This window comes from Geotrypetes seraphini, chromosome 5, assembly GCF_902459505.1.
Source record: "Geotrypetes seraphini chromosome 5, aGeoSer1.1, whole genome shotgun sequence".
NCBI lineage: Eukaryota > Metazoa > Chordata > Amphibia > Gymnophiona > Dermophiidae > Geotrypetes > Geotrypetes seraphini.
This window is the reverse complement of record NC_047088.1, coordinates 198,655,591-198,677,783: the sequence shown is the minus strand read 5'-3', so window position 1 is coordinate 198,677,783 and position 22,193 is coordinate 198,655,591. Positions and strand designations below refer to the sequence as shown.

Genomic DNA, 22,193 nt, shown 5'->3' with positions numbered 1-22,193 from the left:
AAAAAGCTGGTTAAATACAGCATCCATCAGATAGAGCCTTGACATAGCTTTGGCCACCCAAAGGGCAATTCTGGTACCCCCAATGATCCATAAGCATTTTTGTAACATTCTGATGTGAGGGAAAGCAATAAGTCTATGCCTTGGTGCTTCTCATAAGTGATCACTGCGTGGCAGAGGACTGAGAAGCCTCTAGCTTCAATTCTTGGAGAGATTCTGTGACCATCCCCATAAGTGTTGATGGTTTAAACAACCTGCACACAAGTACTCACAAAGGGTACTCGCAAAGGTCCAGAGATTCCCCTAAATCTAGATCCTTCCCTCCCAGGGATGCAGCAGCATCTCCAGCTATAGAGGACCCTAACTGGGAGAGCAAAGGTATTAAAATAGAATCATCATCATCTCATTCGTCTTCTGACTAAATTTCCCCAACCTGCACATGGCACTGTTGCTGGGGAACTGTGCTCTTGGGGGGAAACTTCTGGCAATAGTAGAGCCAAGATTCCAGAGGGTTCCATGCAGCCCTTGTTAATCATATAAGCCTCATACATCATATCAATATATTCATGGTAGGACTCCTGCCCCTTAAATCCAGACAGCCCCTGCAAATGCTTTTTAGCTCCTTTTTGGGGTTTTCCGGCCGTATTGGGTCTGCATTTCACCAGGAATGCATTTGCACTGTTCCCCAGATCAACTTTGGATGCTTTTACCATTTCTTGCACCAACTGGGTACTAACAGCCTCCAAGGGAATAGAGGGGGCTAAGCCAGCAACTCCTTCCCCCTCACATTCCACACGCGTGAGAGGGCTCATTAGACTGCCACCCACCAAAAATAGGGCATGAATCCAAAGTATCCTGGCCTGAGGGGTCCATCCCACCTGTTTTTAAGCAAATACAATGTGTTTTGAGGTAGACAGAGGCTTTTAAATTCAAATCAGGAAATCCAAGATGCTTGCTAGGGCAGCGATTTTAGCCCCCAAAATGGCCCGGGGAAGCTACACTGAAAATATAAATAGCAATTTGGGGATTTTAGAGGTAGTGGAACCTCTAACCCCAGAACCCAAAAAATTGATTTTAAGGACCACCCCCCCCCAACCTCGATTTGGTTTGTCAGGCTGTCAGCCTGTAACTCACTGTGCCATGTTGTGTGCTGAGAGCTGCAAGAAATGAAGTTCCAAACAGCTTACAGGGAGAACCTCTACAACAAGCCTGGAATTCAGACTGCTTGTGTCTTCTGACTGCCTCCCGAGTCCAATGTACCGATTGGAGATCTCAACTCCCACCAAATCAAGCACACGGGTGAATGCAGTCTGCCCCAAGCTCACTGCAGACGATCCTGAAGTAAGCCTAGTTCCCAAGGGAACGGTTTCTGAGCATGAGTGCAGGATGGCCAAGCGGGTGCACTGCAAAGCAGTCTGCCCCTTGGAAGCAGACCCTTGACCTCAGAGTCTGTGCTCTCCCACAGCCAGAGCTGTTCCACAAAGGGGATCCTCTGCAGCACAGAAAAGCCTGGCAAATGGTTACAGAAAAAAAAAAAAGAAAAAAAGAATTTAAAATGAAAAGGAACACAAGTAGAAAAAACAAGCTCTTACTGTCTTGCTTGTAGAAAGACAACTGAGGAGTTGGACAACCCAGAGATAAGGGAGAAGAAACAAAAAAAGAATGCAAATGAAGCTTCCTACAAGAGTTCTTGCAAGAAGAGGTTGACTACCCACAGGTTCAATAACAGAGTGTGTATGTCGTACTAGAAATACAAATCACTGGAAGAAAACAGGCAAAGCCTGAAAGATATACTGCATACTATAATCTTCCAGGGCAGGCCCAGCAGGATTCAAGGAATGGAAATTACATGTATGAAATCAGTCTAGACTAATGAGATGTACAAAAGCAATAAGATGAAAAAGCCCCCTGAATCACATTCTGCTAAAAGTCATCTTGCAGTGTTAAAAGGAATACAGCGATGACCATGTTGCTACTTTGTAGATGTCCTCCATGACTGCCCAGGCCCCTGCCTGAGAAGCTGCCTGCACCCAAGTGAAATGAACTTTTAGTTCCCGCCACTGCTGCACTGCCTCCCTCTTGGTGACAGAGCAACAGGGGGATCCCACAAAGGCACTGGAAACTGACTCAGTAAACTCCAGGATGTAGCCTGGTGCAGCTCCTCCAACACCCACTGGTCAGAGGTGATATCGAAAAATTATATTCTTACCTGATCATTTTCTTTCCTTTAGTCACAACAGATGAATCCAGAGACTAGAGGGTTGTGTCCATCCACCAGCAGGCAGAGATACAGAACACCAAACTGAACTCTGTCATATATAAGATGGAACACTCACTTGCAATCCAGTATTCCTCGTAACCAAGCTGAACAGGCCATTCGGCAAAGAACTCCCTCCTCACCTGGAGAGCCCACTGGGTCTATCTGGCTTTTTTTCTTATTATACTTTCCTCTCTTTTTTTGGGTGAGGAGGAGGAAGGAGTGCAGGATTATGCCACCAAATGAGACCACCGGGAATGGGTAGGTAACAGGCACCAGATATACCCTGCAACAGGCACCCAGGAAGCCAAATCTCCTTGCTCGACTGAATCAACAAGGCTGCATTGCGCAGGAAATAAACCAGGACCAGGAGAAAACCCATCCATCCACCTGCTGGAGATAGAAAATACTGGACTGCCAGTGAGTGTACCATCCTACATATGACAGAGCTCTGTTGGTGTTCTCTATCTCCGCCTGCTAGCGGATGGATTCAACCCACTAATCCTGGATTCATCTGCTGCCGATGACAAGGAAAGGACTATTTGTGGTGATACAAAGAGTCTGCCTCCAACTTAAACCGAGAAGTCCAGTTGACCCTCACTGAGGTCTTTTACCGGCTCCAGCAGAAACTGAGAAACCTGAGCCCTTCAGCCTCCGAGTTCCATAAAAGGGGCCCAAGAAACATATGCCAAAAAGAGAACACCTCCCCCTCCCCAAATCCCTCAATAATTTGGTGGAATTCATTGCCAGAGAATGTTGTAAAATCTGTTAGCTTAGCAGGGTTTAAAAAAGGTTTGGATAAATTCCTAAAAAGGAAGTTCATAGGCCATTATTGAGATGGCTTGGGGGAAATCCACTGCTTATTCTTAAAATAAGCAACATAAAATCTGTTTTATTACTTGGGACCTAGCTAGAAACTTGGGACCTGGTTTGCCCACTGTTGGAAACAGGACACTGGGCTTGATGGACCTTCGGTCTGTCCCTATATGGCAATTCTTATGTTCTTATCAGCAAGGCATCCCTAAAGAGCAGCTTATTCAAGCATGCCTTAGAAGTGACATGAGCCACCCAGTGCCATAACCACATCCAGGCCATGGCTACTGAGGATACCAACTAGGAGGAGATATAAACTAAGTCATAAAGGATATCTTCCAGGAAGATCATCTGACTCCAAGCACATTACATTGGGAGGACTCTGGAAGCTGCTAAACTCAGCACATCAAGGCACAGGTTACATAGCTACCACACATCAATGCCTGCACCCCAATAACTGAGGAGGCAAAGACATACTTGAGCTGTTCCACCTTCCTTTCATGGGCATTGTTCAGCACCAAGCCTCTCTCCACCAGAATTGTTGTCTTTTTGATCTCTACTGAGACTAAGGTATCCACCTTGGGGAAGTGGGGCAACCAATCCAAATCTTCCCAAGAGAAGAGATAGACTCAGGCGTCTGGTACTCCCTCAGGGGCCTCCTAATGCAACAGTACCATCTCGGAGAAAATGCAGCAGGAAAGCCTTGGAAGGTCTTCTAAAGCCCTCAAGAAATATGTGTGTTGGGGGAGGGGGGACCATAACCACAGGTCTGGAATACTCAGGGCCTCTATCATAGTACCAATCAAATGACTGAGCTCCTCCCAGGGAGGATTAAAAAATCATTTTTTTTTTAATTGGATTGTTTTAAATAAAATTATTTTTTGAGGAAAAATCTATTAAGATATATTATAGACCAAAAGTTATTCACCATGAAATGATGCTTTTAATTATGTAGCATGAGACTGTATATTCATGCAATGTTTAAATTTTTTGATAAATTCCATTAATCCATTTATAATGTCATGGGCAATTTTTCTATGTAGAAGATATTATCACAGATGCTTAGTTTTGCATTTCTCAAAATTATGAATGTGTCTGCAGAGATAGCATGCTTCTTCACAGCAAAAATCTTTCTATAGGAAACTGCAATTTAAATCAAGTCTTTCTGACTAGTGACTTAAACTAAACTAAACCTTAGGTTTGTATACCACACCATCTCCACAAGCGTAGAGCTCGGCACGGTTTACAGGGTTAGAATCATGATTTAAATTGATTTGATTTAAATCAAATCCACCCTGGCTCCTCCTTACAAGAAGTGGACCACCAAGGAATCCTCCTCTACTAGGATGGGTCCCCCTACTCTGGGAATCTCTTGCCTAGTAGGAAGCCCTCTGCATCCCCCTCAGATAGTTCCCAGGGATTCCTAGGCAGGGATGCAAGAAGTGGTGAGTGCAGGAAGTGGTGAGTGCAGTTCCAGATAACGTACATACTCAAGCTCCACAACTCCTGAAGCAGGAGTCTGGCATTAACAGGGCCTGGTCCCCAAAGGATGATGACCACACTGAATCAAAGCCTGCATTCAGTTGAGCCCCAAAGTCCCCAGGGGCCCTATGGGCTGTCCTAACCCTCAACTTAAGAGATCAAGAAGGGGAGGTACCACATTAGCCACTCTGCCCCACAAAATGGAAGTATGATAGCAGCATGCTGCCGTCTAGTGGTGCACAGGGCTGGATCAAGGCGAAGTCAATCCCCTCAAGCTTCCCTGAAATCAAGGTCAAGTCATCAAAGACCAGGCAGAGGGAGCCAGCAGCACAACTGAACTACCATCTCACACATACATACAACACAAAGCCAGCACGCAGGCATATCTGCACATGTGGTCTGCTGCTACCTTCCCTCCCAGATCCATGGGTTGGCTGACAGTATTTGGGAAACCCGTACCCCAAGCTTACCCACTGCCTTCCACAAAACATGGGTCTCTCGGAGGTAATTTCTCCAAATAGGTTAATTTTGTGCACACCATGACAGAAATGAGCCAGGGTATGTATGGATCTCTCTATTACTTCTATTTTGTTTTTTGTTGGCTTCATACAAACTATTTGCTTGGTCTCCTGCCTCTTCATTGGAGGTCTATTGCTTGATCCTGTTTATTTGTTATTTTTCTTTGGGTCTCTCCTTTGTTGGACCCCTTTTTTATTTTTTAAACATCTTTAATTCCCTAACAAACTGAAAAAAAAGTCAGAGCTAAATCCCCTTCTTTTTTGATAATGCTACAGGGGAGCCAACGAGATGAGGAATCCTGAAACACAGGGCTTCAAACAGCTGGTTCTGTAACTGGATATGCAGGGTGCATAGTAAACTGGAAGTCTAAAAACCATGCTTGTACTGCTGGCTAATTAGATTATTTAAGAGACATCAAACTAGAAATGAGAAGTGTGCCATCAGTTCATTCACCATATATACTCTAATATAAATTGAATTAACATTTTTCACTTTCTGCTACTACTATTTATTTATTCAATTTTCTATACCAGTCTCTTACATATACATGAATTTATTCAAGTACTCGAGCATTTTTCCCTGTCTTGCCCAGTCACAAGGAGCAGCATGGGTTTAAATCCACCTCCTCAGGGTACTGAGGCTGTAGTTTTAACCAGTGCCACTCTCTCCCTCACAGTAGACTCAGTTAGCTGGCACCCATGGGGATTGGTAGATACATGATAAATGTAGTTTCTGGTTGCTTGAGAGGGTTACAGATCTGACCTAGATCCTACAGGGACCTCTGTCAGTCACACTATAGCTGGGAATGGAGGGTCTTCTGCCTCAGACAAGCAAGGGTGGCTCCAGCGGCTCGGCTTATCAGGCTGCCTTTTATTCAGGCTCACAGAGTCTGAAATCCTCGACCCCATTCATTCCCACACGATTCTTAGGGGAGGGGATGCAGCCAAGGTGTCAATTCAGCCTGCGCTCCAGGGCCTGATCTCCGCAGGGGTGTGCATCGCTCCCCAGAGGACCTATCTCCGAGCTTAGAAGTGATACTGCAAGCTGGCCAGGCAAGTACTCTTTCAGAAGGGTTGTCCTCTTTACTGCAGACTCCAACGTCTGGATCCTTTCCTAGGCAGAGCTGTCCCAAGACTACTGGGAGCCTCTTAGCATGGGAAAGCCTCACAAAAAAAAAAAAAAAATCTGATTTAACCCAAAAATAAGAAATCAGATGCAGGGTAGATGACTAAACAGAGAGAGAGAGAGGGCACTGCCCAGGGAGACAAGGAGGCAGAGCTGAGAAAATAATTGACATCTTCTGCAATCCAACTCGCGAGTTGGGGTATAGAAACCATCCATAAGGAATCGTATGCTGTTTGCACAGGAACATGTTGTATCATTTACGGTACATTTGTTTATTCTCGCTATCATCCTTGAAAGTCAGTAGCCAACAACACGCACAGTGATTTGATAGTTTTTGTCCCCTCCTGATTTCTCCTATTATTTTCTCTATGTCACACTGAATGGCTTCTGATTTTTAAACTAAAATATTAGACAAAGGGAACCCGAGTAAACTGAATAGTTTTTAAATTATTGTCATTTGTTTAAGAAATAAAGTTATCCAACACCCATATATCATCTATATGAAAAAGTAACTGCTCCCTCAGTTACTCAATTAACCAACTGACCAAATTTAATTGATAAATTAGTTTAGCTGATTGAACACAGCAAGGCTTGATTGTACCAGCCCCACAGAATTTAAACCTCACTATAGATTGAACCTTATCACAACAGTGACAGTCTTTACAAAGTTTCTAAAAGAAATTCCAAGAGATAAGAATAAAAGTTGTTGAACGATATCAGTCTGGAAAGGGCTACAAAAGTAATTTCTAAAGATCTGAGATTCCACTGAACCACAGTGAAAGCCATTATCTCCAAATGAAGATGTCTTGGAAAAGTGGTGAATCTTTCCCAGAGAGGCCAGTCTACCAAAATTACTCCAAGTGCATAGTGACAAACTTACCCCAGAATATCCGAAGAACTGCAGACCTCTCTATCCTCAGCTAAAGTTAGTGTTCATGACTCCATAATGAGAGAGACTGGGCAAAAACAGGATTCCTGGGAGAGTAAAAGGGCAGAAACTACTGCTATCCAAAAGTAACATCAACACTAGTCTCGGATTTGGATATACCCAAGCATTTTGGGATAATGTTCTATGGACAGACCAAGTCAAAAGTGGACGGTCACATTATATAGGGTGTAAAACAAATTCAGCATTCCATCATAACAGTCAAACATGATGGTAGTGGTGGAATGGTATGGGGATGCTTTTCTGCCTCAGGACCTGGTAAACTTGCCATTATTGAAGGAATCATAAGTTCTGTACCAGAACATTTTTAAGGAGAATGTCTGATCATCTACTGAACATCATACAGGCTGAAATTGAAGCAGAACGGGGATATACAGCAAGACAATGACCTAAAACACAAAAGCAAGTCTACACATCTGAATGGCTGAGTAACAAAATTAAAATTTTGGATTGGCCTAGTCAAAATCCTTTTTGGAACCCAACAGAGATGCTGTAGCACAGTGGTCTCAAACTTAAACCCTTTGCAGGGCCACAATTTGGATTTGTAGGTACTTAGAGGGTCTCAGAAAAAATAGTTAATATCTTATTAAAGAAATGACAATTTTGCATGAGGTAAAACTCTTTATAGTTTATAAATCTTTCCTTTTGGCTAAGTCTTATTTATAGCTAAAGAGACATATAATCAAGAAGCTGTTTTATTTTACTTTTTTGATTATGATAAACATACCGAGGGCCTCAAAATAGTACCTGGCAGGCTGCAAGTGGCCCCCAGGCCACGAGTTTGAGACCACTACTGTAGCAGGACCTGAAATGATAGTTCATACAAATTCATAGGTTTCAGTGAATGAAAGCAGTTCTGCAAGAAAAGAGTGTGCTGAGATCACTCCATAATGATGCGAGAATAATAAATCTGATTATAGGCAATGTTTAGTTGCAATTAACAACTGATATAAATTGAAAAATTTATCTAATATTACATTTTGTTAAATGATCAGAAAAATTCAGTGCCACATATATGCAATAATAGGGTAAATCAGGAGGAGGGCAAAAACTTTTTCATCACTTTAAAATGTGTTATGGTAAGCTTAATGGATATGTTTACATACTACTCAGTTAGTCTACCACAACTCCTTTAGGGCCTGATTTACTAAGGGTCCCTTTCACAAAGTTGCAGTAGTGATGCTGCCATAGTAAATGCACTGAAGCCCATATGAATGTGCTTCGGTGCACTTACTGCCACAGCATCACTACCACAGTTTTGTAAAAGGGGCCCTAAAACTGTTGTCTCATTTTGTTATGACTTGCATAAGTCAATGGCCTCTCTCCACTTTGCAATGACTTCTGATCTACTGAGCCTGAGGCAAATGCTTTGTTTCTCATTTACTATGGGCCAGATGCTAAACTAGTTTCTTTTTTTTTTCTCTTTCCCTGCTCTCACTGTCTCTCTCTCATTCTCTCCATTGCTCCAACAGTCCCAACTCCTTACCATAATAAGCAGCCTCTCTAATACCCTCAGATTGCTAGTCACTCCTCAGACATACCTCCCCACTCTCGGTTCCCCATTTCTTCAGCGTCTTCTCCCTACTCTCTGTTCCCCATTTCCTTTCAGCGTCTGTTCCACTCCATCCCCCTTCAGCGTCTGTTCCCTTAAACCACCACCCCTTCAGCGTCTGTTTCTTTCCACCGGCCTTCAGCACCCCTTGCGCAGTCCGAGCATCTCCCTCCCTCCCCCCCCTTACCTTCATGGCATGTTTTAAGTTTACATGGTAACTTGTTGAAGCTGACGGAGCCTGCTTGAAGTTGCATGGATATAGTAGGTTTTGGAGGGATTACCATACATTAAAAGGAGGAGAAGCTTTCGCCCACAGATGCACACGACTTCAGGCAGGTTCCGGTGGCTTCAACAAGTTACTCTGTAAACTTAAAACGCGCCTGAAGGTAAGGGGGAGGGAGGGAGATAGATAGATAGATTCGGCCAGTTGGTAGGAAGGAGGGAGGGGGGCCGCGTGCATTCCCTCCCTTAACTGTGGGGACAAGGCCATTCACCACTCCACGGGACGGTGGATGGCCTTGTCCGCGTACCCGCAGTGAGCACTTCCCACCCCCCACCGTTTTGGCGGGTTACCCACGGCTAGTCGCGGGTAACAGCCACTGTGTCATTCTTTAATCCCAATAGAGCAGTGGGGCATCTTAGGGGGCACTGCTGTGAACTTCACATAAAGGATGCCAGATATACATCTCACCATAACCCCCTTTTAATGTATGGTGATCCCTCCAAAACCTACTATATCCACAGTCTATCTCCTACCTCGAATAACCCTTTTGCCCAAGGTGGCGCTTATATAACAGTATAGTGGGATTTTGGTGGGTTCTGGTGAACTCACACACCATTTTATTCATAAAAATATGAATAAAATAGTACATACCTGTCTGTAGAATAGCATTATCTGCTATGGGAAAGATTAGAGCATCACACAGGTATTTTAAGTAGCCTGGTGGACAGGATAATGAGCTACAGAGCGGAGAACCAAGGCCATTAAGACACTCTATCCACTACATTTATTATGGTGGAAAGTGAGAATCCACCAAAATCTTACTATACTGCCATATAAGTACAACCTACAGCTATAAGGACTATTGGGGTGGGAGACAGGTAGGTATAGTAGGTTTTGGAGGTAATACCATAAATTATAAGGGGGTTATGGTGAGATGTATATCTAGCACCCTTTATGTGATGTTCACAGCAGTGCCCTCTAAGGTGCCCGACTGATCTACTGTGATGTCTATGTAACCAGTCCATTGCAATGTCCAAATGGTCTAGATTTAGACATTTTAAACTTTGATGTGCCTATGGCCTTACACTTTCCACCATAAATGCAGTGGTTAGAGTGTCTTATTGGCCTAGGTCCTCCTCTCTAATGGCTAGTTATGCCACCCACTAGGCTACTTAAGAGATTTGAGTGATGCTCTAACCTTTCTCAAAGCAGATGTTGCTGTTCTACAAACACGTATATACAGTTTTATTCATATTTTTTGGGGTGTGGGAGGCGGTTAGTCACCACTGGGAGAGTGGTCATCCTTCACAAGGTTCGATTATCGCCACAATAAGTCCAAGTCTAACCTGGCCCACAGCCTACCAAAAGCACACATCTTAACATGCCCCTTTCTGAGTTTGACGTTTTGGAGAACAAATGTCCTGTAAAATGTCTTAAGTTTTCTGTTTCGATTATCGGTACATGGATGTTTTGCAGAATAAAACGTCCAAATTCTGATTTTTGGACTTTTTTTGTGTTTTGAAAATGCCTCTTAATAGTATCTTCCCACTCCCGTAGAAAAAAAAAATGTTCCACTGATACTGACAGCAGCGGCAGCTCTCAATTAGGTTTAAGCTATGTGATGTACTAACTCCAGGGCCAGTTTAGTCTCAAGTCTTTCAAGACTTGCACTAAAGATTCCTACATTGCAGTTTGAACCTAATGAGAGCTGTGGACACCAATGTGGATGAAGTGCTTCTTTCTTCAATGGCAGCAGCTATGTCGGGGGCCTGAAACTCCAGCAAGGTTCAGTTTTTCAACATCATGGTGACCTGGTGCCCGAGATCTGCCAAGCTTTGTTATGGCACAATATTTTGCAACATCACAGACAAAAAGAGATTGCTCAACTTGTCAGTAAACAATTTGTTGATCAGATTTCCATCTCTCTTAGACCAGTGTTCTTCAACCTTTTTACACCCGTGGACCGGCAGAAATAAAAGAATTATTTTGTGGACCGGCAAATTACTAGGACTAAAATTTAAAAACCCCGTTTACGCCCCATCTCCGCGAGCTCGGTCCCCACAAACCATCTGATCCCATCTGCACAAGCCGCAATTATGATTTTATATTGAACGTGTATTTTATTAAAGTATAAAAAGAAACAATATTCTGAACAATTGTGATTTTATAAATACAAATATACAGAGCACGGACCAACAAAACCCCTGTCTCCCCTCCCCTTCACATATATCCCCTCTACTATCAAGAAAAGCTATTATAAAGCCAAGTTATTATAGAATGCTACATAGAAATATCATGCTACAGAATACTGCAGGCCCCAGTTATGTCTCTAGCAGGATATATAATTCAAATCTGATATATTCTAATGACAAAATAGAAATAAAATTATTTTTTTCTACCTTTTGTTGGTTTCTGCTTTCATCTTCTTTTCACTCTTTTCCTTCCAGCATCTGCCCATTCCATCCAATGTATGCCCTCTCTCCCTTCCATATGTATCTGACTTCTTTCTATGCCCCTCTTCCTTGTCCATCCTCCTCTCTCCTTTTTACATCATTCATTCCAGCTTCACTGCTTTCTTCATTTTTATCTCTCCTACACCAGATCTAGCATCTTTATCCCTCTCTCATTTCTCTGCTGACCCCCTTTCCAGCATCAATGTCTCTCTACTTTCTCATTCCTCTCTCTCCCCTTTCTCTCATCTGATCTCTCCATTCCACCCTGACCCCTTTCCCCTCCTGTAATCTCCCTGCCAGTTGTTTCCTTCCTTTTTTCTTTCTCCCTTCCCTCCTCCCTCTATCCAACATTAACTCTCTTCCCATTCCTTTCCCTCCACCCTCCCAGCAGCATCTCTCCTTCTTATCCCTTCCCTCCTCCCTCTATCCAACATTAACTCTCTTCCCATCCCTTTCCCTCCTCCCCTCCCAGCAGCATCTCTCCTTCATCTCCCTTCCCTCCTCCCTCTATCCAACAGTAACTCTCTTCCCATCCCTTTCCCTCCTCCCCTCTCAGCAGCATCTCTCCTTCATCTCCCTTCCCTCCTCCCTCTATCCAACATTAACTCTCTTCCCATCCCTTTCCCTCCTCCCCTCCCAGCAGCATCTCTCCTTCTTCTCCCTTCCCTCCTCCCTCTATCCAACATTAACTCTCTTCCCATACCTTTCCCTCCTCCCCTTCCAGCAGCATCTCTCCTTCTTCTCCCTTCCCTCCTCCCTCTATCCAACATTAACTCTCTTCCCATCCCTTTCCCTCCTCCCCTACCAACAGCATCTCGCCTTCTAACTCCCTTCAAGTCCAGTAACAGCTCTCCCTTTTCCAGACCTTCCCAGCCTCCTACAGTGGCTTCCTCCCCTTCCAGCAGCTCTCGGTACTTGCCTGCAGGAAGTTGCCGGTAAATCACTGCCCTGGCAAATTGGAGAGCTGGTGGGAGGGGAGACAGCCACTGTGAAGGCTCCCCAGGATCTTGTTCGCACACGCTGACCATCTCCCTCCACCTGCACCTGAATCTGCAGCTCTCTCCGGTCTAATCGCAACTTCCCCGCGGCCCTCTTCAGCAACTCGGCAGGGGTGGCGATCAAGACACGCTGCCGACGTCGGGACCTTCACTCTCTAAGTCCCGCCTATTTTGTTTCAACTTCCTGTTTCCGAACAGGCGAGACTCAGAGAGGGAAGGCCCCGACGTTGGCAGCCTATCTTGATCGCCTGAGGCTGGGAGGAACATTAATCAACAGGAACCGCAGTCGGCAGGAAATTTAACTGCCGACTTGATCTCGCCGGTCCTGTGCGGACCGGCAGAAATTTTCTACGGACCGGCACCGGTCCGCGGACCGGCGGTTGAAGAACTGTGTCTTAGACAGAGCATTCTACTATAACCTCAAAGTCCAGCAAATAAGTATTCATATGCCTTTGTACTAAAACATCTGATTACTCGTGACCAATAACCCTGATTCATAAAAGGCAAATCAGGCCTATGGGAGGTTATTAGAAAGAGCAAAAGGGGTAACTTGTCTTTGGATCCCATGATGGGAACATAAGACCTGCCATGATGGATCAGACTGAAGATTCCTCAAGTCCAGCAGCCTGTCTCCAACAACAGCAGTCAAATCTGTATAACAAATACCCAGAAGAAACTAATAAAAACAGAGCCATTCTTTTTGCTCTCTCCCAGGGATAAGTCTACCTGGTAAACACAGGTTTATAAACTTATTCTTCAAGAACTTGTTTGACACCCTTTTAAATTCAGCTATGCTACATGCTTTGGCTACATCTTTCAGTTAGATTGTACATGAAGATACATTTATTTTTTTTATCTGAATTGTTTTAAATCTGCTACCTGCTAATTTGGAGTGTTCCCTAATCAAAATATTATTGAACATTTGGGTAATTAGCTATTCCTCTTTATCCACTCTATCTTATTCATTATTTTATAGACCTTTATTATATCCCCTAGCAATCACCTCCAAGTTGAAAAACCATAAACTGTTTGGCCTTTTATTATAAAAGAGTAATATATAGAAATAAAACAAAAAAACTAAAAGGAAATACATTTTTTTATTGGACTAACTCAATGCATTTTATGATGAGCTTTCAAAGATAATCCTTCTTCTTCAGATCAGAAATAAAAGCTAATCCATCTTCTTACTTTTTTGAGTTCCACAATAGTTCTTTTTGATACGAGGTCACTATTTTTCCAAACTCCTCCTAAATCCTCTCCTTAAAACAATGAAATGCCCAGAAACTGATACATTGTATGAATTTAACTCATGCTTCTTCACTGGTAGTTTAAGGTGAGCTACATTCACAGAAACATAGGGGTCCTTTTATCAAGCCGCGCTAGCGGGGTTAGTGCGGACATTTCATCACGCGCTAACCCCCGCGCTAAAAAACTAACGCCTGCTCAATACAGGCGTTAGCGGCTACCAAGGCAGGCGGTTTAACGTGCGGTATTACACGCGTTAAACCCCCCTACCGCAGCTTGATAAAAGGACCCCATAGTGTCATTGAAAGTGCTGGCGGTAAAGGCCATGTGGCCCATCCAGTCTGCCCAACCATTAAAAAACCATAGCTACCGAGTTCTACAATCCCTTTATCTCAGTGGAAGATCCTCTGTGCTTGAATCTGAGAAAGCATGGAACTTCAGAGAAAGGTTTTAACTTTTGAATTATTCAGAATTTATTTCCCTGATCCCAATCTAAAGGCTACATTTACTAAAATTTGCTCCCATCATTAGTTTTAAAAGTACAGAACGACACAGTGACAAAATTCATCACTATCCATACGGATAACCACAGGAAACCAACCCCATGTCATTCTTTAAGAACAGAGGGAAGAATCAAAGTATGACTGGACACAACCACTGACCCTCAAGCATTGCATTGAAGAATGCTGATGTAGAAGGACTGAAGTTGAGATAGACACTAAAGAATGACACGGGATGGTTTCCTGCGGGGACAGGAATGATGATGAATTTTGTCACCATGTCATTCTCTATTTATAAATCCCGTTTCCTGGTTCTTACCTATAGTTTTAACCATAAGGAATATAGGAGTAGCCTAATAGGGAAAGTGAGAAAAGAACCCTTCCAAATATTAGTTCTAAGGAAATAGAACACTGAAAATTACCAACTATTCATGATCCAGCAGGTCATTCACAAAATGCACAGTTTCTTTACTCCACTGACAAAATCTTATCAATCCTGTAACACAACCAAATCCAGCCTCCTGGAAGACAACTCATACTTGGTGGTATGACTTTGCTATCAATATCACCCCTCTTGAAAGACTTGGTCATTATGCCAGTAGCTCACTCATTACTCACTCTCTTTAAGGGTCCATTTATCTGGCATAACTTTTCAGGTCTCAAAGGGCTCACAGGGAGTGGCTTATTGGTAGAGCTGCTGCCTCTGAACCCAGAGGTTGAGAGATAAAATCCCAGTGCTGTACCTTGTGACCCTGGGCAAGTCGCCTACTCCTCCATTGCCCACCGTTCTGAATGTCAGCTCTGAAATGCCAAAGCCACAAAAAGGTGGTATACAAGTCCCCATTCCCTTCCCCTTTTACTAAGCTGCAGTAAGCACTGGTGTGCGCTTACCACAACTTAAAAAGGGTTTCCTGTGGGACATGCTCAGGCATCCTGTGGTAAATTCCTAACCTGCGCATACAAAAGCGCACACTAAAAATTATTTTCAATTTTTCTTCAGAGGGGGCAGAGCGAGAATAGAGTTTTACTAAGCAGTTAGCGTAGCTACATTATCATGTATTGATTTAGAGTGTGAGCTCATGTGTTTAATTTTTTTTTTTTTTTTTTAATGACCACACACTATTGTCAACATTAGTGCATAGCCATTAATAAGGAAAATCAGCCACTTTTCTGCAGCAATAAAAACCTGCATAAGGGTGCACCACAGCTTTGTTAAAGGACCCCACAGTTCTTTTTAATTATTTGTCCTTGCATTCCATGTAATAAAGCAATTTTTATTTACAAGCTCAAGAACTTGTTTCTCACCTTAAACCTCAACAAAAGAGCATCAAATTATAACCAATACAGCAATGCTTTCTTTTTTTCTCTTGCATCAAGGTATTTCTTTTTCTTCATTTAATTCCATTATTTTACTTCCTTTTCTTACATTATCCTCAAATCCAACTAAGTAGACATCAAAGTAATTTTTCAAAATATTAGTCTCTCTTCAACCCTATGGGAAAGCAATATTTCTATCATGAATATCTTACAATATTTCTACCCTGAATAGGATACAAATCCAGTACAAACATTACACTTCTGTTGATTAATGAAACCAAGAACATCATCAACTTTAAACACTTCTACCTCTTTCAGAGGGTCTTTTACTAAATATTTACTCCTGTTATCTACAGCAGGGCCCATAGGAATAAGATTAACACATGCTATTCTATAGTAAAAAAAAAATAAAAATCCCTCAGCTTCTAAGGTCTGTAACCCCTCTGCCAGATCCTTGGAGACCGCTTAACTATTTCTGGGACTACAACGATCATTTTTTATAGTTGATCAACCTAAGAAACTAAAAACAGATCTTAGCATCTGTACTGAAAAATCTTGCATCTTCATTATAGAACATTGCTCTGTCTTCAGCACAGCCCACAAATCAAAACTGTTTGCTCTTGTACTTCACATTTCCTCCATTGCAATAAGTGTTTTCAATGTCCACATTACCTTTACTAGTGACAGCTATAATATGCTAGGAAAGGTTTTGAAAATTGTACCATGTGAAATCATAAATGTCAAAAGGCATCTATAAAGTAGTTTAAACACAAATGACTACTTATGTTACAAAATGAGTGGAAGTGCATGAGACAAAAATATATTTGAATAGCTAGACTTCCTAAACCACAGATCAGTTTATTTTGTGATGTGAAGTGCTAGAAGAGACTACAGGGATAAGGTCATGTATTAGTGGTAGAAAGACATATTGCATATACTGTACATCTTTCCAGCAAGTTAGTGTCAATGTGGGCCTTTATCTGTTTCTTTCTTAGTACTCTGCTGATAATACACCTTTTATAAAATTATACATTGGTACCTATACAACAATTTCTGGCACCACCATATGCACCAGAAACTGAGTTTATTCCCTACTTCCAAACTTCCATCCCCTCCCTCACCAAGACCCCAAATTCTCAATAATGAACTGTTCCTCTACCTCCTCACTTATACCCCCTACCCCCACCTCTTTTACAAAGCCATGTTAGCGATGGCTGCTATGGCAACTGCCCCAAAGCCCATAGGGATTTAAAGGGCTTCTGCTGCACAGCTTTGTAAAAGAGGGGGTTAGCTCTTTCTTTTGATCTGGAATCCTTTCTGCTTTCATCTTACTCCATCCTTCTCATACTATTAGGCAAAACACTGGAATGCAGGAGGCAATCAGAAAAGCTTTTCTCAAGAACTGCTGCTCCTACATTTTCATGTGGCCCACAGGTTATAACCATGTTTCCCCGAAAACAAGACACTGTCTTATATTAATTTTGGGCCCAAAAAAGGCACTAGGTCTTATTTTCGGGGTAGGTCTTATTTTTTTTCATGTACAATGATCATCTCTCCCTTCCTCTCCTCCACCCCAATTCTTTCTATTTCCTTTCTCTCCCACACAAGTGCAGCATCTTTCCTCCCCTCTCACCCATCCCCTTGTGCAGTATTGTTCTATCTCTCCCTCCCTCCCTCCCCCTGTGCAGCAGAACCCTTGCAGCTTCTATCCCTCTCCCCCTCCCATCCCTTGTGCAACAGAACCCTTGAAGCTCCTATTCCTCCCTTCCTCCCATCCCCTTGTGTAGCATCTTTCTATCTCTCCCATCCCCCCCACAACTGCACACCCCCCAGACCCCGACCCTTTCATCTCTCCCTCCCATTCGAACTCCAACTGCGAGACCAAAATATCTTTTAACAAACGGCAGTGTCGGCTGCATCGTGGCTTTCTCATGCTTGGGCATTCTTCTGCCACATCACTGATGATGTCATCAGCAACACGGCACACAGAACGCCCAGGCGTGAGAAGGCCACAATGCAGCCTGTGCTGCCGTTTGTTCCAAGGTATTTCGGTCTTGCGGTCGGGGTTTGGATGGGAGGGAGAGATGGAAGGGGGGAGCGGATGGGCAGGGGGGGAAGCGCTGGCGACTAGGGCTTATTTTCAGGGGTAGGGCTTATATTAAGACCTACCCCGAAAATCATGCTAGAGCTTATTTTTGGGGTTGGTCTTATTTTCGGGGTAACATGGTAGCACACCTGATCAACAAAAGGAATAGGCAGCACAGAGGCACTTTCTATCTACCGACCAACTTATAATTTTGTTAACAGTATATGCTCGCAGCTAGCTGGGATTTGACAGGAAATAATGTAACACCATGAAAAACAGGAAGGGAAGAAAGGCGACAAACAAGAAAAGCAAACAGAAGTGGTACCTTGGTTTACGAGCATAATTCGTTCCAGAAGCATGCTCGTAAACCAAAATACTCGTATATCAAAGCGAGTTTCCCCATAGGAAATAATGAAAACTCGCTTTGATATGTTCCCACCCCCCGAGGCCAGCGGCGCTGCTCTATCCACCACCCCCCCACGAGAACCGGCATTGCTCCCCCCGAAGGCCCCCCCTGCGATCCGGCACCCTTCCCCAGACCCACCCGAACCTGCTTCTTACTTTCAGCTCGGCCTCGGCGTTGGTGCCGGTGCCCGAAGATTGGCCTCCTCTTCTGTGCTGGGCCTTGAGCATCTGCGCATGCTCAAGGCCTGCGAGTTCACGTTCTCTCTGAGGACCAGCACAGAAGAGGAGGCCGATCTTCGGGCACTGGCACCAACGCACAGGACATGCTGGTGCCAAGGCCGAGCTGAAAGTAAGAAGTGGGTTCGGGTGGGTCTGAGGGACTTCAGGTCGCGGCGGGGGGGGGGGGGCGGATCGCGGCAGGGGGGTGGGGGTGCCGGATCGCGGGGTGAGAGTGCCGGATCGCAGGGGGGGCGCTTGTAAATCGAGCCATGCTCGGTTTCCGAGGCACCGATTTTGCAAATGTTTTGCTCATCTTGCAAAAAACACTCGCAAACCGAGGTACCACTGTATATAAGTTTAGAAAGAAAGAGATAAGAGGAAAGTAGAGCATAGCAAATAGATGATAGCAGTAAGCAGGCAAAAAAGGAAATTAAAAATTAAAAAATGATAACATTCAGATGCAGGCAATTTGAAAACACTCATTTTAGTTTCTAAAGTTATAAACAACTACAGTCAATACAATTAAGCCACAGATTTGACAAAAAAAAACCCTTGTGTTATATACTTCAAAATATAACAAACAGATATACAATCCAAATCAAGAAAGGTTAAAAACAAAACATCAAGTCAACAAGGAAGAAAAATAAGGATAATAATACTTCAGGCCAAGCCCTTCAAAAATAAACTTGAGGAAACTTCTCACAAAAGGAAATCAAACATTTAGATGACCCTAGACAAGAGATAAGTTTATTTCAAATTCAGTACACGTTTTATATACACACACAAAACAGTGATATCACTGAGCATATGAAATACTAAAGGCAACTGAAAAAATTAAAATGCGAAATATGAACTAATATTTTACCATCCAAGTCGCAACATTAAATATTACTGAACTAGAAGAGACAAACATGTTTTTCAACTATAAATACAGTTCTAACAAGATTACTGCAGCACAAGAATGCTACTTTTACTCAAAGTTTTAGTTTAAAAAAATATATAGTGGACAAGACAAGTCTATGGAGCATGTGTCTTCTTAAACATAATTATTTTCAACAATAATGATCAGTATAAGATTTATACCACTACAACACCCAAAGAAAACACTTTATTTGGTAGGAAATATGTTATCCCCGTTTGTGTTTGATTTCTCGACCTACAAACTTGGCCTTCAAAGATGAACCGTAATTTAGAAAAAGGGTTGCCGTGGCCATCCATGGTGTAATAAATAAATGAAGGCACCTTCCTGAATAGAAACACAAAAGGTGCTCAACAACAACAATGTCATTACTTGCACAGGACAGCAGTGGCAAAGTACAACATGCAGTCTAGTAGTCATGTGTGCCCTGGACATCCGGCAGTTAAGAATTCACTTCTTACCTAGGACTAGCATACCAGTGAGAAGGCAAACCCACACATATGCGTAAAACAGAGACAAAAAGGGATATGGGTCTCATCATTACAATTACACAGCAAAGAGCGCGTTCTCTCTAAGCCTGCCTGCCTGACCAGCACACAGAAGAGGTCCCAAGTTCAGTGGCCCACAGCGCGTTCCTCAAGTCTCGCCGAAACTTCCCTTCGTCCTCCGTGACGTCACACGCACCCCTCACTGTGATCCGCTTCTCGCCAAGCACTTTTGGGCTCCGTGGGTTTCGGGGTTCACGCCTTCGCCTCACTTTACACTGAATTTAAAGGGCTATCCTCTTTCTCCTTGGCGCTCAATTTTTCCGCAGTGGCTGTCGGGGGAAGATTGTTCCCTCCCTGGGGGCAGGACCAGGTCGGCTCCCACGCAGGGCCAGGGGAAGCCCCCCGGACGGATCGGGGGACGAGGCAAGGGGTTTTAGGCGGGCTCCCGCTTTCTGTGTGCTCGTCGGCAGCCTGCTGCGGTTGATGGGCACTTACCGCTCCGGGAGTAACGGCCCCACCGTCCTCCTCCGGTACCGGCGAGCCGATCTTGCTGCAGGTCGCTGCCAGCAGAGCGAGCGGTGACGGCTGCGTGTCCTACCCACAATGGGCGGGTACAAAGAGAGAAAGTGGGTGGCCGTTAGTCCGGAGCTTACACAGGAAGTACGACTCGCTTTTTTTTTTTCACAACATGAAATTTTAAACGTGTGAACTTTCACAAAAGCATGCATTTCTAAGCACCCTAAAAAGAGGGCCGGGAGAGAGGCTCCCGTGGGGCGGCGGCGGCAGGCCCCAGGCTCTTACCTGCGCGCCCGCGCCGTTGCCGTGCTGCAGATACTCGCTCTGACTGCTATCCACGTCCAAGGCAGCCATTTCTTCTTGTTTCACAGGCTTCTCGGGAGCTGCAGAGACAGATGGGGGGAAGCGAGAGGCAGACACACAAGAGAGGCAGTGAGAGACGGCAGGGGCAAGGAGGGTTAGCAAATACCAGCGCTACCGAGCCATCTCCCCCCGCGCCATTGTAGCCAAATAACCGCCGAGAAAAGCGCCGCCGAGCCTGTACAGCCTCGCTCCCCTCCCCCTTCGACGCGTACTCCTGCGGAGCCACCGCCGCTCTGGCCGCTCCCCTGCGGTGATCTCGCGCTGACAGGCTCCGTCTTACGGCCCCCACTCTAACAGCAGCCGCGGCTCAGCTGCTCTTGGCCCCGCGGCTCGTTGCCGATCCTGAGACCAGAGCGGGCGCAGGACGCCAGGGTTGATATTTTTTTCTGTCTGTTTGTATTTTTTTTACGTACCGGTCATAGTATGTATGGGAACGATCAGGAAAGCCTCGGTTTATTTAGACGCTTAACATGATTATTGTATTCAAAAGCGGGCTGCGGACGGCGAAAGCAGGCGATTTTTTTTCTATTTTGATTGACGGTGCGGGAAACACAAAAGGTGGGGCTTCCAGCCAGAAGGGGGAAGGCTGACATCACGAACAGGAAGGCCTACCTCTCTTCTCTCTTTGAATTGGTTGGGCCTCCGGAGTCTGAGGCTTCTGATAGGAGAAGGACGTGTCACTCTGGCGTAAGGGCTACTACTTCCTGTTGGCCCTTGCGTGTGTTTTTCTGGTGCCGCTGGTCCGCGAGACAATAAGCGGGAACTGGGTGACAGTAGTTTATCTACAGGGGGTCTCTTCACAAGCCGGGTGGGATTCGAATTTGCTGATGTAGGTCGAGTGATTTCTTCCCTACTCCGTTAATGATTAAAAAAAAAAAGAACTGGTCTCCCTTGTTGTAACGTGCAGTTACACGAGCAGGCAGGAAATCCCCATTGCGAGGACGGCCCACTGTTTCGTGCAGAGTACCACAAATCATCATTTTTGTCAAAATGGCCATATTTTGCTCTTATGAAAAAAAGAATAGCCGGTTTAGTGTTTCGTTGACTAATCATAATCCTAATTCCCGGCCTAGATTCCTAAAATCCCTGAAAATATACTGTATGATCTTTGGAATATAGCCGCTTGTTCACTCTAGAATAGGGTGCCTGTTACTGGATTTCGAGAAGTCTGCTGTCAGCAGATGGGTTAATATTTACATTATTAATTAGAAATCAAATTTTTTGTAATGATTACTGCTATATCTATATAATAATTTCATACAGAGTTCATGGAATCCATATCCTGTTACAGCTGTCGAACATCTTTCAATTCAGCAGAACATTTTGTCTGCTGTTTTTTTCTAGGTTACACTAAAGAAATAATTTGCTTATCTTCCTCTCTTCTTTCCCATTTAGTTTGGGATTTCACGTTTCTGCAGTTCAATAAAGAGCCCTCAGCCCCTCCTTTTTATGTGCCTTCTACCCCCCAGTTGCTAAATCCCTTTTTTTTTTTTCCTAACTGGTAGACCAACAACCCTCTTAAGCTTCCTTGAAACATAGACATAAGAGCACCTTTTGGAAGCTGCTCTGCCATTGGTTGATTAAGATTTTTTTTTTACCATCTTTTTAAATACATTTTAACAGAAGTAAAGTACAGCAAGAATAAATTGAACATGGGAAATAGGCAATTAAGGTGGTAACATATGCATATTCTCAGGGCTAGCTCAGTCTATGGACCAGGCAAGACCCTGACTGGGGCACCAATGATAAAGAGTGCCAAAATCCCAGTCC

At 44.0% G+C, this 22,193-nt stretch overlaps 1 protein-coding gene across 2 annotated transcripts in view; it reads right to left on the bottom strand.

Annotated features, from left to right (window-relative positions):
- SP3 (Sp3 transcription factor) overlaps nucleotides 1-21,013 on the bottom strand; it is a 141,407-nt gene extending 120,394 nt beyond the window's left edge. Inside the window, exons 1-3 of one of the 2 annotated variants that reach the window (XM_033946007.1) lie at nucleotides 20,837-21,013; nucleotides 20,346-20,443; nucleotides 20,040-20,138 (exon numbers count right to left, since the gene is read on the bottom strand). In XM_033946007.1, coding sequence (XP_033801898.1) covers nucleotides 20,040-20,138; nucleotides 20,346-20,443; nucleotides 20,837-20,843 — 204 coding nt within the window. In that variant the 5' untranslated portion in view covers nucleotides 20,844-21,013. The remainder of the gene's footprint in view (nucleotides 1-20,039; nucleotides 20,139-20,345; nucleotides 20,444-20,836) is intronic. The other variant, XM_033946009.1, reaches the window with a different exon arrangement.
- Nucleotides 21,014-22,193: the final 1,180 nt, after the last annotated feature.